General features: G+C 35.6%; 1 protein-coding gene across 5 annotated transcripts in view; it reads left to right on the plus strand.

Annotated features, from left to right (window-relative positions):
* Positions 1–18030, plus strand: part of LOC148674596 (dynein axonemal heavy chain 6-like) — a 126407-nt gene that overhangs the window by 46235 nt on the left and 62142 nt on the right. For all 5 annotated transcript variants that reach the window (XM_088624874.1, XM_088624875.1, XM_088624879.1 and 2 more), the window contains exons 31-39: positions 1139–1192; positions 1757–1902; positions 2274–2342; positions 2852–3038; positions 4203–4282; positions 8868–9030; positions 10089–10178; positions 14589–14717; positions 17182–17400. In XM_088624874.1, coding sequence (XP_088481000.1) covers positions 1139–1192; positions 1757–1902; positions 2274–2342; positions 2852–3038; positions 4203–4282; positions 8868–9030; positions 10089–10178; positions 14589–14717; positions 17182–17400 — 1137 coding nt within the window. The remainder of the gene's footprint in view (positions 1–1138; positions 1193–1756; positions 1903–2273; positions 2343–2851; positions 3039–4202; positions 4283–8867; positions 9031–10088; positions 10179–14588; positions 14718–17181; positions 17401–18030) is intronic.

Below are 18030 nucleotides of genomic sequence, written 5' to 3' on the forward strand. Positions count from 1 at the left end.
TATCATCATACAGTATATCATATACTGTAATACTGTCATCACAATTGATAGCTGCTTCATTTGGGAGAATTTGATCTTTACTGTCTTGGCCGAAAAACATCAGAATTTCATCCATTAACTTTTCCTTTAAGCTATACAATGTACACCAAATATGTAACCATAAGACTGAATAAGAACATGAGGAACAGGAGTCATACTTCTCTTATTTAGAAATAATCCTAATAATGTTAAGCATTGACTTAATATTTTAGGTCATTCTTAACATTTAGAAATTCAAACATATTACTCCAATAAATAATTTAAAAATATATAAATATATTGAATAATGTATATTTTGTTGGGTCTTTTGAAGTATTATTAATGGTTCTAATTAAAATAATGACTGTTGCTGCTGGCATCATGGTCATGCATAAATGTTCTTTTTATACCCACTCTGCCACTCTTATAGGAAAACAGTATGCCATTAGACAGTTTAGCAATCTTATCATTGGAGAAATATACTATAAATCCACTCAAATTTTAAATCTGAGTCATGGAATTCCATTTCAAGCTTTCATTATGGCAAAGCATTGTGCTGTAATATTAAGCCCATGAGATATGAGAATCATTTGCAATGGAACTGGGCATTGTTGTACAATTAATAACACAAACGACATTCTAGCAGTTGATAGGAAGATCAATGGTGTTAAAAGTGATACTGAAGGCTGTTTTCTGCCAAATATCGGTGACACTTAACAGGTGTGCTTATTTTGCTAAACTGTGCTTATCACCCATTTATGCACACAGTTTAATCCAAAGATATGATTCTGGACTACATAAAGCCTAGACTTTTAGAATTTCTAGATTTTGCTATAATCTCCTTACTGTAGGAGAAGGCACTCCCTTCCCACTGTATCTACATTTTCCAATTAATTTTAAGATAAAATGACATTAAAATACAAAATGATAATACTCTTTAACTTATATTTATACAGTACTATACCTTTATTATTATTAGGTTACATAATGTTATTGTTATAAAATCCAATGGAAGTGAAAAATAACAGATATTTGGTGTGATCTACAGCTCTAGTTTTGCTGTGTTTTAAGGGATTGTTGTTATACAGTATATCTGTAAAGATTTTCTTTTTCCTTTCAGGCTCTTGGAAAATTCTGTATGGTCTTCAACTGCTTTGAAAGTTTAGACTACAAGGTACCAATTCAATATACAATATACAGTGCTTTACTGCATACAGTAAATCACTTACTGTACTGTAACTTGTTTTTCTTACCGAAACATGATTTTTACTTAATTTCTTTGTTTAAGGATGTCTGTGCTACTGAAACAGGCTGTAATGTTATGCAGTATGTGGTGTGCAGTCAGTTCCCTAATATTCCATCATTTATAATTGTAAAATTCAAAACAAAAAAAAATCATGTGCCTGTTAAAACATTGTAGTAGGTCTAATAAATAAAGAAATTCTATTGTGATTTCACCCATATTTACTAACTTAATTTACATCTATTTTAGAATAATATCCATTATGCTGCAGTTTAGTTTATTGCTACTTTCTGCTTTGTTCCACTGCAATGTTGGCCCTAGAAGACATCTAAGTGTTACAGTAGTGTTACTTTTATTTTATCAACACACAGCAATTTATAATGGATTTTAAATCTTGATGGCTCTTAGTATCATTCTTTGTTTTTTCTTTGAAATGGAGGCTTCTCTTTGCTTTTAATACCCTTCATAACAATCTCAATCCTTGTCTTTTATTAGATAATGGGCAGACTTTTCTCTGGTGTGGTACAGTCTGGAGCCTGGTGCTGCTTTGATGAATTTAATCGTATCGATGTGGAGGTTTTGTCTGTAATTGCATCACAGCTTCAAGCTATCAAGGCTGCAAAAGATAGCCAAGTTTTGAGGTACCTATTGTTTTCAAGCTACCTATTTTCTATTCGTAGTTGGAAAGTCTCATATTGACACAATAAATATTTTATTAATTAAAGTTCTTAAGACTATTACAATAAAGAAAATGGAAAAGTGATGGCATATTAATTCTACCACATTCAGGCTGTTCAAACTGGATATAAAGTAAAAGAGATTTTATTGTATGTAAAGAAGATATATATTTATGATTTTAAGATCAGCATATAAAGTTATGTAGCAATATTGAGGGTGCTTGTTATTGATAGTTATCACCTACTATAGTCAAAATTATACTCTATAGCCTGTAATAATATGCATGTGTAAAAGAGCATCAAAATCAATCTAATCAAATCTTATTCAATTGCAGGTTTGTTTTTGAGGGTAGGGACATACGTCTCAATGCTTCTTGTGGAGTATTTATTACCATGAACCCAAGGTATAGTAAATTAATTTATAATACTTCATGTAAGTGGCTTGCTCCTTATTTTTAGTTTCTTTACAGCTTCTGTAACGAACTTTTAAAGACTGAAAGAAAGCTATGAAACAATATTGTTTAAGTTTAAAAGTTCTTTAATCACTTTGCAAGTGACAGGCAAGCAAATGTCTGATGGCTCAAAGACATGATAAAAAAACATGTCCTTAAATGCAATGTTGAAATGAAATGTATAGAATATTCATGTTGTATTTTATGGGACAGAATTTACTAGATATCAGTCTGAGACCGGTTTGCTTCTTACAGTACATCTCAATGCATTCAAATAGCAATTTCTTTTTTTCAGTATAGCAGTATTTTAAGTTCACTGTTAAGCTTTTAAAATGTTTCTTTTTTTTACCATGGAGGAAACTGCAGATAGGACTGAGATCCAAAGTGAAATAGCTTTAGACAAATATGTTTCACCTTAGGGATAAAATAATTCAACCCTGTCCTCTCTTCCTTTCTTTCAGTTACAAAGGAAGAGTAGATCTTCCAGACAACCTTAAATGTCTTTTCAGGCCTGTGGCAATGATGGTGCCTGATTATGGACTCATTGCTGAAATTATGCTGTTTTCAGAGGGATTCAAGTCTGCAAAGCCATTATCAAGGAAAATAGTCAATCTTTACCAGCTGGCCAGCACACAACTGTCACAACAGGTATGTTTATATATAACACTGTAGAGTATACAGTATGTTTTCACATCAATATTACCAAGGTATTATATATATACAGTATATACTACAGTTAAGTATCTTCTTCTTAGTACTAATCATTCATTATGTATTGCTGAAGGATTAACCTCTCTGTGTATCGTACTGTGTAGAAAAAAAGGTGGAGCTCACATTTGGTTTCTAAACTTACCATCTGAATTTGAAGTAAAACGTGTGATTGCAAACACATGGGTTTGCTAGTTCTAATCACTCTGTAATGAAGGTAAGGCTTCATAAAAAATAGGAATGTAATTTGTAGGATTATTAAATAGATCTTTTCATATATGAGATTCATATAAGATGACAAGAAGCACCTATAAACAATCCATACCTGGCCAGACTGGATCCTCAGATTCAGACAGAGTACCTGAAGGGTAATGTATGCATACTGTATAGCAGCTGTGGCCGCTAGCACAATTTTGTATCATGTAAAACATAAACCCAAAAACAGTGGTGTCAGTTGTATGCAACACCATGACTCAGTGTCAGCAGGTCTCACTTCTTCTCAGTTCAAACAATCTTAAAATTATTTTATTGAGTCCCTACATACTGTAGCTTAGTGTGCCTCCACAGCCCTTTGCTTTTGAGGGTCAGAATGGTGGAATTTACTTCATAAGACCTTTGAGGACCAGGGTCTGTTTGTGTTTTTAAAACGGTTAAAAACACATTTTTTTTTACTACAGTTGCTTTCAGTTTTCCAGAGTATGTTGGTCTTACATTTCTCAGTTTTTTTTTCTTTTTCATTCCACACCTCTGTATATTACTATGAAAGATAAATGTATGTTTTCTCATTCTACTTGTTTTACCCTCCATGTCAAATAGCCTTGACAGAACTGTAAACATTGATTGTCTACTCAACTATCACTTTCTCTTTAATGTACACAATGTTTTTTTTATCCACCAGACAACGTCCTTACATTTCCTTGTGAAGTTTGCAAGTGCTTGTAAATACAGACTTTAAGGGACATCTACTGTACCAAAAAAAAACAGAATCTCTATTGAAATCTGATTGTGATTGTGTTTTATAAATCAGGGAATAAAACATTGTGCTATGTTATTGAGATATAAAATTACTACAACACGTTACCAGTACTGTTTTTGATTTTGCAGGATCATTATGATTTTGGTATGAGAGCAATAAAGTCAGTATTAGTTATGGCTGGACAAAGGAGAAGAGCTTCAGTAGAAACGTAAGTACCACTGTAACAAGCCTACTGTCACAGGTGTCAGAAGGGACATACCCTGGAATGGCAGGAGAGCAGAAAAAGACCCTATGCATAGCGGCGGAACGGGGGATTAGCTCGGGCTCAGCAGTTCAGGAGTCGTATAGAAATCAATGCCCTCAGGCAGCGGACGAGGGGCGACCTGGTGCTAGGTCTCAGGACATCCGAACGTAAATGCTGAGTAAAGGTGAATGAGTGACCCGGAAATATATAAACCCAGAGAGAGAAACACCGGAAGGAAAGCAAAACACAGGAAACTAGGGACAGGACAGAGTAGGAGCGCCCTCTGGCTGCAGAAGGCGTGACAATACCCCCCTTCATGGGTGGCTCCTGATGCCCATACAAATAAGTGAGCTGCTCAGCACTGAGAGGAGAAAGAACCTCACTTAACTGAAAGGAAACCTCCGGGAGTCCACGGCTGAGACCTGCCACCTCCTCCAGGGTATAAACCTTTATTGGGTAGAGGAAGGGGGGGGGTCAGGTAGAGCTCCAGAGACTTAAAACAAAAAAGACAAGTACACAAGCACAAACCACAACAAAGATAAACCTGAGAGACCAGGGAAATTAAACCACAAAAAAACAGATAAGAGCCAAAAGTTCCAAGACACATGGGACAGGGGGACCAGAGAGAAGGGGAAACCAGGAAGTGAAAAATCAAAACACCAAGCAAAAAACAAGAATAAAAACACCAAAACCCGTGAAAAATACCGCAGACTGGGCAATAGGCAAGTTCACATTCTATCACTGATATCGAGTGGACAACCTGAGGAAAAACAGCCACAGGACCGCTCACAGGCACAGATCAACAGAGTGATATCGAGTAATGAGGAAAGGAGGGCCAGCTCAACATTCAATCATGGATGCCGGAATGACAACCCGAGGAAAGCCAGGCCGCAGCCCGCTCACAGGCACAGGAGTTGGAAAAAGGATCCCGCAATTAGAGTAGGAGAGCTGAGAGAAAAAAAAGCCCAGAGAAAAAAAAGTGCTGAAAAACAAAAAACCGCCGCTCGCAGGGTCTGTAGGAGGCTCGGCATTCTGTCACGGATGTCGGAAGGGACAAACCGTGTAATGGCAGGAGTGCGGAAAAAGACCCATATGCGTAGCGGTGAACTGGGGATTATCCCAGGTTTAGCAGTTCAGGAGTCGTATAGAAACCAATGCCCTCAGGCAGCGGACGGGTTTCAGGACATCCGAACATCAATGCTGAGCAAAGGTAAATGAGTGACCCGGAAATATATAGCCCCAGAGAGAGAGACACCGGAAGGACAGCAAAGCACAGGAAACTAGGGACAGGACAAAGTAGGAGCACCCTCCGGCTGCAGAGGGCGTGACACCTACAGTACCTCTCAGCAGATCACTTGTGAGACCTGAGCACATGGAAAAACTCAGAATGGCAAAATTATGGTGCAAGGAGATTTTAAATAACAAAATATATATCCCGAAGAAATAATTATTCTAACAACCCAACACCAACTACCACCAGAAATTCCTTTATGTATCAAAATGTCTTAATTAAACCAATATGAGAATGTGACTCTCAGGCCTTCACTAAATTAATCAACCAACTCACTACATATTTACAAGTAGTAGAGGCCTGAATGACCTCTAACGGCAAGTCAGCTGAAATTACTGTATTATCCTAATCCTGATCCGCCACAAATACTTGACCTTGCTGGGAGCTTTCTCTTTATGACTGTATAGTTGTACAGTACTTATACAGACATGTCTAGTCACACACTTTAATTTGATTTGGTGATTATATACAGTAGGTGCTAGCAGTCAAAGCCATGTCTTGTCTTTTTATGTTGTATTGGAACTCTGCCACATACCCCAGATCCATGAGGTCAGTCTCAAATGGCAGTCTTGGATACATTGTATCCTGATGATGCCAAAGGTTTTGTTGCTTTTTGGGTGAGATTCAGTCTCCCATATTTGAGTTAAACATTCTCATGTCTTCTTCTTGGTTGGCTAGCAACCATCATAGTAGCCTTGAACATCTTAATGACAAACACTGCTGTCAAAAGTAGTTTGTCTTTTGTATTTTTTACAGCCATTACTAAATTAGGTCACTAATTTACCTTAGATATCTGAATAGTTCTCTGACTTCCCCATGATGATGTGATACTGAGTACTCTGCTTTAGCCTCCTTTAACATTTTGTGGCAATAAAGCAGACTTCAAAGAGGTTGTACAAACTTTCTGAGTAAAACTACCAATCTAAATACAATTGAGGGTAAATGTTTACAGGACATGAACATTTGAACATTGTGTTTTTGTTACTATTTTTAAAGTTAAGCTATTTAGTACAATCTTAATGATTACCTACATTTTTTTCTAAATCAGCTTTTCTTAAGGGAATGAATGTATATGAGAGGGATACCTAGACATATTAAAATTTTAGATAAATCTTTGCTTTTATTAGACTATAAATCTGTTATCTGTTATTACAATGAGAACTACCTGTTAATACCACATCAACAGAAGTTACTGCATCAAAGCTACAGCATCACCTAGTGGCATGTTCTAATTTTATACAAAATAATTATTATTAAAATATACAGTATGTATAGGATTACAGTTTTAAGAAAACCTCCTCAGTGTAATAGTGCTACAGTAAATGCTTAAGAGAACATGTGACCATTTGTTTCATTTTGGTGTAATTATTAATTGGACTTGGATTAATTAGGACATGAAAATGGCTTTTAATGGATTCTAACAGTATCATAAGACTATCTTCCCCTTTTCAGTTATTCTGCATCCTTGTTTTATACCTTTGTTTTTTTTTCCATCCATCCTACTTCTAACCTCTTCACACAGTTTAGGGTTACAGGAGAGCCAGAGACTATCCCCACAAGCAACATGCACATGCCAGGGCATCGCAGGTCACATACTGTACAGACACACACACCAGCATCAATTTTCTCAAATGGGAATTAACTTACCGCTACAGTATATCTTTGGACTGTGAGCGGAAAACTAGAGTAACTGGCAGAAACCTACATGGGGAGAACATGAGGAGAATGTACAAACCCCACGCAAATAGCACCACAGATCTGAAATTTAACCCATGGCCCCAGTGCTCTGAGGCAGCAAATGCTAAACACTGTGCCACGGTGCCACCCCACCATTGTTTTTTATAATATTAAAAAAATCTTTAAACTGTTTTATAAAGAATCAGTTATTTTATTTTCAAAAATAGATTAAGTGTAGTTAAAATATTAAATGTATTAAGATAACATTAGGTTCAGACTGCAGAAAACAAGCCAAGGATTAATTTCCTGAAACAAACAATTTTTGCCTTTTGCAAAAAAAACTCCAATCCTAAAATGTATTAATAGCGTTGGCATAAAGTGCTGACAATCAAACAAGAAGGTACACTATATATTTAATTTAGGATTTAGTCATGGTTGCCTAAAAAACTACAATGCTAAATTTTAAAAGTTGTTTCCATTGGCCAATTGAAAGGTTACAGGCTATATGAGCAGCAGCATCACCAACTGGTTTATCCAAAAGGTCAAGTAACAATACTCTTCATCTTGGACATCCCTCTTTTAATTACTAAGTAAATAAAATGACTCCAAAACCACTGTGACGTAACCTACAGACATATAGTTTAAATGCATTATGAAAAGACAAACCTGTGTTTCTAGCACCTGTTGCTTGTTTTGTTATCTGCATCTTGTTTTGTAATGCTTTAATTTTGAGCTTTATTGTTTTATATGAAAGCAAATCTAAAGAACTTTAAATTGTGATCTTGAGGATAAGAGTTTGCAAATCAAAGCAGCAACTTTAACCTTCAGAGATAATGTTTTTAATATTTTAGAGGTTTTGATTAATTCTGTTGAGTTACAGACCTTGATTATTCTCCGATAGTTTAGGAGATACTTAGAGAATCATGGAAAGATATAAATTAGGCCACCTTAAAGTCTGGTAGCACCATCGTTTTATGGAAGCAGCAGCACTAACTGCTATGTGAGAAATCTGGATGTCTGCAGAACTATTTCACATGCTCAGCAGAAAGTTAGAAATGTCTGGGCTGTCAAGCAGACACTAATCATCATTTCATACAGTATAAAAATATGACACAAAAGATACTGTATAACAGAAGCATACATTTGTTGAAACGGAAAAATGTCACCTAATATCATAATTGCAAGGATTACATTTTTCAAATAAATACGATGTGTGCTCAGTTTTTAATACTACTAACTAATGGGTAATGCGTTATTTGCATAGAATTGTGGGGCAACCACTGTGGGGTGTTCTCAAGCACACAGCAGTAATAAAAGACATAAACAAAACAAAAAGACATAAATGAATCCTTGTTCATTTTTTAAAAGATTGGGGTTACCTATCTGGTACCTGTCAACCCTAATTAGTGTATTCCCAGTGACTTTAACACCTAGACTGTCTTTGTTCCCCAGATTAGATGGCACTACACTGTCATTTTATTTTTCATTCATTAGCTGTGTGTAATGTCTGTATGCCTGAGTAACATTTTAATAAATAACAATTGTTTGAGATTATTAATAATCACCTTGTACAATTCGCAGATTAGTACTGACTGCTGAAGAGGAATCTTCCATTCTAATTGGTGCTTTACAAGATGCCAACCTGCCCAAGCTTGTGCCCGAAGATGTTCCTCTCTTTAAAAGCATCATGGGGGACCTTTTTTCCAGGGTCATTACTCCTAAATCATTTAATCCCAATCTTGAGGTAATGACATTTTAAAGAATTCTGAATTCTGAAAATTTTAAGCATGTTGCCAAGAGAGACTTACAATTACTGTTTCATTGTGTATAATTTATTAATATGTTCCTAATATTATACTGAATGTATTTGTATTTATGTTTTAATAATATGTAATATACCTGTAATTTGTCCAGTCACTATGTAATAAGAAAATCTAAACACAACCGATTACTTCTGTTTGACACGGATGTTTCTCCATAATGCAAAGTGATAGGGTTTGAATTAAACACAAGCTGAAGCTGAAAAATATGTCAAGTATTATGGATTTTTGATTGGAAAATCATATTTATGGATGAATGGATATTAATTTGTGCTAATGTTTTGTCTGATGTCACTCTGATGTCACTATAAACATGAAAATGAAAATATACTAGGTAAGAAATCTCAATAACAAATAAGTACTGTACCTTTTCCTTTTCTTTTTGTTGTAATGTGCTGAATTGACCCAAGGCACAACTTTTTAAATTAAATGGTTAGCTTGTTGATGTTGAAGTTGATGTATTTTAACTATGGTTATATAGTTTTTAAAAGACCTTCTTCATAACACCGATTTTACTACTCAGAAGCAGTATACTGTTATGCATGGTCAGGACCAGGAAAGTACTTGAACCTCTAAGAAATACTAAGCTATTTTGTCACTAAAGATCCCCTTTCACTATTCCTAAGAGAAGGGCTGTATTCCACATTTCATTGTCTAAATTCCACGCTGAGCTTGTGCATCTGGCCTCCACAAATTTCCTCCATACGTTTAAAAGTGAACTAATTTCTCTGCCTGATCAGTTGTGTAGTGATCACACAGCTGAAACGTTGTGTTTCTTTTCTTCTCTTTTCAGCATGGAATAAACCTTTACTTTTCCTTTGCAGCTTTGCTGACGCAGCTACCTTCTTGACTAATGAATTATTATTATTATTATTATTATTATTATTATTATTATTATTATTATTATTATTATTGTTGTTGTTGTTATTGCAGTTCTTGTTGCTATATTGTATTGTAATTGTATTCCTTGTTTTTTCCCCAGAAAGCTATAGCTATTGCTACAAAATTACTTGGACTGCAGCAATGGCCTAACCAAGCAGAAAAAGTCATACAGCTCTATGGTCAAATATTGGTTTGTATTATAAGCTGTCTTTATCCTTTTTGAAGAAGAACTGTATTCATTGCCAGGTGTTATTGGCTCTATTTTTGATGGATACCCATGAGGTACTCGATAGTAAGGAGTAAGGTACTGCACAGGAGTGTAAACTGGCTGTTATTTGTGAGAGCAATGGGCACATTTAGCAGAATCAACTGAATACTAGTATCACAAAATATCTTAATGTGAAAGAAAGATTGCAAATCCAGATTCACATTTCATATTGCACATTTCAGAATTTCAGGATTTAAAGAATGCCAATTTTGGTGGGACAATTCTGCCATTGAAACATTTTGGTGTAAGCAGGTTATTATCACTCTCTTAAAAAATGTTTCATTTTATTAATTCAAGGGGAGAAGCAGGGGTTAGTAAAGTAGAGAAAAATAGCACCCGGGGAACCCAAGTGGTGAGGGTGGGTTGGCATGAAAATGAAATGGGTTGAGAATGAAAAGAAAGCCGCTTGACAAGGAAGTAAAAGAAGTCCCCTGACTCGCTGAGAGTCGCTTCTGAGGCACTGCCTCGCAACTGGACTAGGCCCGCAGGGGACAGAGAGGAGAAGAAATAGTAGGTTCGAGCTACTGAGAACAATGTGGCCGGGGGTCCCCTCTGGCTCATGCTGTGAGAACCTCCCCAGGAGGGGTCAAGGTGGCGTGGCCAACCTGAGGTCAGGGACATGAGCTTTACTTACCCCCCAGAGGGAACCTGGATGCAAAGGCAACACGAAAGAAAGAGGAGGAGAAGGGAATTTAAAACTTTAGATGTTTGTGTTAGCGTAGTTGGGATTTAAATATGAAAGAGAAAATTCAATGCTAGATGAAGAGGCGGAGCAACCCCAGCTTCTCCTCTCAAACCTTCATCTGTCGGTTTCTATTAATAATAATTTCTTGTGCTTTTCTGGACACTCCAATTAAACACTTTACAAGTAATGGGGACTTCCCTCCACCACCACTAATGTGTAGCACCCACCTGGATAATGTGATGGCAGCCAAAGTGTGACAGAAAGCTCACCACACAGTAGCTATCAGTGGGAAGGAGAACAGAGTTATGAAGCCAATTCATAGATGGGGATTATTATGATTTACTAAAAGACAGGGGGATAGTTGGCCAGGACATTGGGGTTAACACCCCTTCTCTTTTTAAGAAAACGCCTGGGATTGACCACAGAGAGTCAGGTCCTCAGTTTTACATCTCATTCGAAGTTCTGCGCCTTTTTTATACCATATAGTGTCCTCATTAATATACTGGGACATTAGGACCCACACAGTGCACAGTGGGCACTCCACACTGGTCCCACTAACACCTCTTCCAGCAGCAACCTTAGCTTTCCCAGGAGGTCTCCTATCCAGGTACTAGCCAGGCTCACACCTGCTTAGCTTCAGTGTGTTGCAGTTTTATATAGTTGCTAGCAATTGTTGTTATTTTATATTTCATATTTGCTAAGATTCTCGAAATGTTTTAAATACACAGAATGCAACTGTAAAAATACATTGTATACAGTACATATCAGTCCATCCTCTTATTGCACTGAACTTTTATATTTACAACATTTTAACTGTCATTTATTAAAATATAAATTTATATTCTACAAATGATGTACTTAATCACACTATTTTCTAATTAGTCATCACTATATCTATATATACAGTATATTATATCATAAAAAAACATTAAAAAGTGAAGAAGAATTTGCAAAATCTTGCAAAGCACATGTTGACAGTATTAATTTATTTATTTTTAAATAAAAGGTTATTGTGGTATATCAAAGTCTAGTACAAAATGCTCTTCTCCTTTCCTTCTGTTATTACAAAAACAAAGTAGCTTTATTAAGTGGCTGAAGCTGAGAAAATTTAAAATGGCACATTTAATCAGTTTCAGTCTGAAATGTCTACTCCTTTTTATTTTTGGTCTAACATATCTAAAGCTTTAATTCCTTACATCTGCATATATTACTTAACTGTATTTGTCACCTGCAGGGTCTTGATTTATTAAGTTCCAGGCATAATGAAGAACTGCTTCTAAAATCACTGTTACCCTTTTGATCCAACATTTATTGAGCTTGAGTTGAGATATGGTATAGTACCTGTTAATTCAGTAAAAGCTGCACAGGCAAATAAGTGTATTAAATCTGGTGCACAGTAAGGCTAACTGTAGAGTACAGTCCGCTTTAGGTCCACACCCAAGTGATTGAAAAGTATAGCCCTTCTTCTTCATTACATGAACTAAAAAACAAACATGCTTAATTCAGGCTTAAGCACCTCTATCCCTTAACTCCTGAGTGAATGCATTTCAATTCTGCAAATGTGCCATTCATTTCTATTTTCCCCCATTTTCAGAAATGTTTTTGCTCTTTTTTGGAATATCTATATGTACAAATAGAAGGGCAGATTTCCCTCATACACAAAACTGTTGGCACATTACAAACCAACTTAATTTTGTATGGAGTGGACAAATCTCCCACAATTTATTTTACATTCAGTGAAATCAAGGACCATTGAAACTTTCTTGAAACACAATATTTATGGATTATTTTATTAAGAAAAACATTTGGCGATATAGCAGGATACCTCCTTTTGCATAAAGCAAAATCCTCTGAAATACATTTTGGAATCCCTCTGTTCTCTTGACATCTGTATTATTACATGCCTTTACACACTGTTGCTATTTTTTACAGTTGCATCAAATGTCTGTTTTCTTACCATCTTATTCTTTTTGAAAAACAGCAACTTAATCAAATACTTGCAGTCAGGCTCATGGAGATTTATTTTAGAATTTTAAGTCAAGCTGTTGAGTGTGGCTTACAGTAGATCTGACACCTGGAGAGAAGAGCTTTGAGTGGTAGCAATACCAGTGAATTAAGGGCATACATAATTAAGAACTTTATATCCTGAGACCTATTCCAAGACAGCTAGTTTGATAAGTGATAAGTGATTCGTATGTGACTCGGTCCTGACTATAAGTAAGATGAAAAGCAAAGCAATGAGCTGAAGCTGTCAGGCCTTCTTAAAGAGATAAGAGTTATGTAATACAGATGTAAGACTTAAGTCATTGAGCCATCTGTTATAAATTCCGTCCAATTTAACAAATATTTTCTGTATTAAAGAATGGGTAATATTTTAGCATGAAATTATTAATTTCATATTTCCAGTGATATTTTTGGTTTATACAACTTATGTTGATGTATTTTACTTAATACTTAATATGTTTTAACAGTTCTAAAACAAGACACAGCTGTCTATAAAAATACCCTTTTACTATTTCATTTTTCCCATACCATTTAAATCATAGTGAATTGATTCAAAGATATTCTTAAGGGGCTTGTGAATGTGAATCTGAGTTTGATGCCTCATGGAAAAGTTCTAAATTAAGCACATATTATTATCATACAGTATATTGCCTCTACTTACAAAACATTAGTTTTTTTTTTTTTTTATAATCCACATATCACCTTTTTGACTCATACTGTACTAATGTTGTATTATTTTTTATTTATTTTTATTTTATTAATTTTTGGAGCTTATATAATTTTGTGTGTCAATTAGGTAAGTACCAAAACATGCCACTATATTATTACATTGGGTTAAAACATTTCCATTTTTTCACTTTTCTTAACTGTGAGATTTTCATAAAGCATTATCCTTGATCCACTTAATTCAACATTTCTCTGATCATTAACAGTGCTTAATGCATAACCTTCTGTGAAGTTATATTATTTCAATATAATTTTGGAAATCCAACACAAAACAAAAAATCAATTTTACCAAAACTTACCAAATACCAATATTATACCAAATGTACAATTACACATTTTAATTTACACTTATAGCTTTGTCAGAGACAGCTGTACACTGTTTAACAATATGGAAAATTGGTTTCCAATGATTGAAGCTGCTTTTGAGCCATTGGTCTAGCCCACAGGTGGTGTTTCTTCACAGATGTTTTAATGTATCAATGGATGGGGGAGGCATCTTTTTTGGCTCAGGATTTTCTTTAAGTGGCGTGTTGTTTAAGATTGTCATGGTGGTATTACTGAGATGTTCTGGAAGATACAGATCTCATACAGTGGCAAACTGTACTGTATGTTCCAAACTGCATTTTCGGTAGAGTTTGTCTGCTTTTGGTTTCATATTTGATTTCTTCTTAAAAGGGTCAGTTAGATAACTGTTCCAAACTTATTTTCTCTAAACTACATAATCAGCACAGAAACCCTTAGGAATCCTAAGGATCAACAAAAGGTCACAACATAAAATAATCATGCATAGTTTATTATCTAGTGAGCCAGTCTTTTTGGAAATTTTGTCTGTTGTTTTTAATATTAATGGTTAATATTAGCTTCTGTCCAAAGCTTCACATTTGGCATGACATCAATTTTTCTCAAAATTGATTTAGGCCCGGCATGGAGTGATGTTAGTTGGTCCCACTGGAGGAGGGAAAACAGCTGTTAGAAGACTCTTGCAGAATGCCCTTCCCTTCCTGCCAGCTCTTACATCAGCCTGCAATGAAGAAACTTCCATGCAGGTAAACAAAATGAGAGAATTTTAACCTTACCAGCTTTGTAACAAAGGAGAGGCAGGTGCACCATGTGACTTTGGAGTGCTGCAGAATAAGTAAGCAACATTAAAAATAAAATATAAAAAATGTTTTGCTTGGAAATGAACTATGATTTATACATTATAGAATCAGAATCAGAAGGGCTGTTTTGTTATTCAAAAGCAGATCTGTAAAATCATACCTGTGAGTTTTATATTACAATCTCTACATGGTTTAGAACTATAATCTTACCACAGATAATTGTAGACCTATGATACTTCTTTTTTATTCAGTAGACACTTTTTAATGTTCTTTTGCATGCCCAAGAATCTTTTTTGCATGCCCGGTACCCCAGGGTTCTTCATCAGTATTGCACTGCTTGACATCTACAACAGCAGCACCTTTCTGCAATTTCATATTTTACTGTGAATATTTTAGTCATGGACAGAACAGAGGTGAAATGGTTATAATTTCCTGATTCTAAATTACAATGGCCATACTGTATCGCTCTGCAACTCACAACTGGCAACCCACTGAAGCTAAGCAGGTGTGAGCCTAGTCAGTACCTGGATGCGAGACCTCCTGGGAAAAACAAAGGTTGCTGCTGGAAGAGGTGTTAGTGGGGCTGAGGTTTTACTGACTCTCTGTGGTCATTAAAAATCCCAGGGCGTTTCTCGAAAAGAATAGGGGTGTAACCTGGCCAAATTTCCCATTGGCCCTTACCAATCATGGCCTCCTAATAATCCCTATCTATGAATTGGCTTCATTAATCTGCTGTCCTCCTCACTGATAGCTGGTGTATGGTGAGTGTTCTGGCGCACTATGGCTGCCGTCGCATCATTCAGGTGGATGCTACAGGTGGTGGAAGGGAGTCCTCATTACCTGTAAAGCGCTTTGAGTGGAGTGTCCAGAAAAGCACTATATAAGTGTAAGTGTAATAATTATTCACAATGCTGGGGCCCTGGGTTCAATTCCAGAGGTGGGATGATATCTGCATGGAGTTTGTATGTTCTCCCTTGTGTTCACTTTGGTTTTCTGTGGGTGCTCTTGTTTCCTCCAACAGTCCAAAGACATACTGGTACAGTATGTTAATTAGCTTCTGAGAAAATTGTCCCTGGTGTGAGCATGTGCATATTTTTGTCTGCCCTGCAATGGACTGGCATCCCATCCCATAAAGCGTGTACCCTGCCTTGCGCCTGTTGCTTGCTCAGATAGTATGTAAGGATATGTGTACAGCAGTGATCAGTTTTAAGCCTGTTGCTCTTCCTGATCAATGATTTAGACTTTGAAATAGTTAGCAAATGTAATGGAATTTGTAGATTAAATAAAAACATAGGGATTGTCAAACACAAAAGGTTATAAAACAAAACCAGGAAGTAATGATTAAGTACTGTACAACAAAAACTGGAATTCAAATGCATAAATTAAGTGAAGTGCTGAAGTTTCACAATGCACCAATAATACAAAACTCAAAATATTGTTTTGATTTAAAGTTCAGTAAAGAATAAGAATGGTTACAGGAACTGTTTTATTCGGCCAGGTTAAGAGAGCTAATTCTCTTCACTCTAGAACAAAAAAGATTGAAAGGAGGTTAGATGTAAATCCTAAGTACCTAGAATTATCCAAAAGGACTATTTCAAATTAAAAAGCAAACTAGAACACTGGTTCATACTTAGAAACTAAAAGGGAATTAATTTAGGACAGAGAATAGAACACTTCTTTACACAAAGTGTTGTGGATGTCTGAAACAGGCCTCCTGGCAGATCGTGGAAGTCCACATTCTGTTCACTTTTAGAAAAGTGTGGACAAAAATCTCACCTTTCAAACTACCAAATGACATTCTGAATTATTTCCTCTAATTTGCACCCTTAAGAAAGTTTACAAAGGAGAAGATGCCATTCAGTCCATCTAACCTGTTTGGTAGTCAGAAGCTACAGTAATTGATCCAAGGATCTAATCCAGCCATTCCTTGATAGACTGATCTGTGCTTCTACAGCCCTTTGAATAAAGGAGCCTTTTTAAGGAGTGCACTTCATTTTAAATGCACTTCCACAAGGTTTCCACTTCCATCCTCTGGTTCACGTTTCACTGTTCACTCTAAAGTCTGCTGGGTTGAAATACTGTAATAAACATTATTGAGAAATGAGACTTTATCAGTGCTTTATAGAATGCTTTATAGAATTTAACATCATCCTATGATTTAATTTCTTTTGACATTACTGTACATTCTAATAATTTCCCATTTGTACTGCTCCTCCACATTCTCTAAAGTATGAAAAAGATGTCAACACCTAAGTCTTTTTCATAAGTAGTCTCTTCTATCTCAGTGTTTCCCCTTTTGTATTTATAGTATAAATTATACTGTAGCTTAGGTTTTTGCTACCTGCATCTACCTTATGTTCTTATATTATTTTAATGACACCTTTATTCAATGTGTTTTATTGTAATTTAGACACCAGCAGTTAAGAAGATTAAAGTGAAGTCTTTTTCAATCAACCCAAAGTGTGTCACCCTTGGTGAGCTGTATGGACAGGTAGATCCCAACACCCTAGAGTGGTCAGATGGGCTGCTAGCATCTGCAGTGAGGACTTTTTCTAAAGAACTGAGTGAAAAGGTGGATGCAGAAAAGCAATGTAGTGAGGAAAATGTATCAGTCCCAGCTTCTTATAGTGTAAGTATAACTATTTATATTTATACTAAAATTAGGTTTACTTTTATTTATATTACAAATACTTAGGATTGGATGGCATTGAGGTGTGCTTTCATTGTTGAATTTCCCTGTTCTCCTTGTACTGGTGTCCCATACATTGCCATCCATTCTTCCACCCTGTTATTGAACAATAGATTTTTCCATAAGATGTGATCTAGATTGTGATCTAGATTGTAAAACTACATTTCCTGAATAAATACTGAAACAATGTGAGAAATGTGAATTTCTTTCCGTAAATACACTTTGTGTGTTTCTTAATAATTAATTCTAGCAGAGACTGCAGTTGTAACACACTGACCAAAAAAATTAATATAATAGCTACAAGTCCCTATAAAGTTATGTTAAATAAACCCATAGAAAAGAGGTATGCCAAATATATAAAGGGAGTGTGTAAATGATACTAAAGTAGTTCAAAGTTTATATTTTCATTTGCCATGAAAGGAGGGAAACAAACAACACCACAGTTGTGCTGAGTGAGAAGCGGTAGCGGAAAACCTAATTAGACGTCTGAAAAAAGAACAAAATATACCAAAACAAGGCCTAACAAATTAAAATAAAATGTTATGTCTACAAATTATGTTGGGTTTTTTT

The sequence above is a fragment of the Lepisosteus platostomus genome, chromosome 3, assembly GCF_059453375.1.
Source record: "Lepisosteus platostomus isolate fLepPlt1 chromosome 3, fLepPlt1.hap1, whole genome shotgun sequence".
Taxonomy (NCBI): Eukaryota; Metazoa; Chordata; class Actinopteri; order Semionotiformes; family Lepisosteidae; genus Lepisosteus; species Lepisosteus platostomus.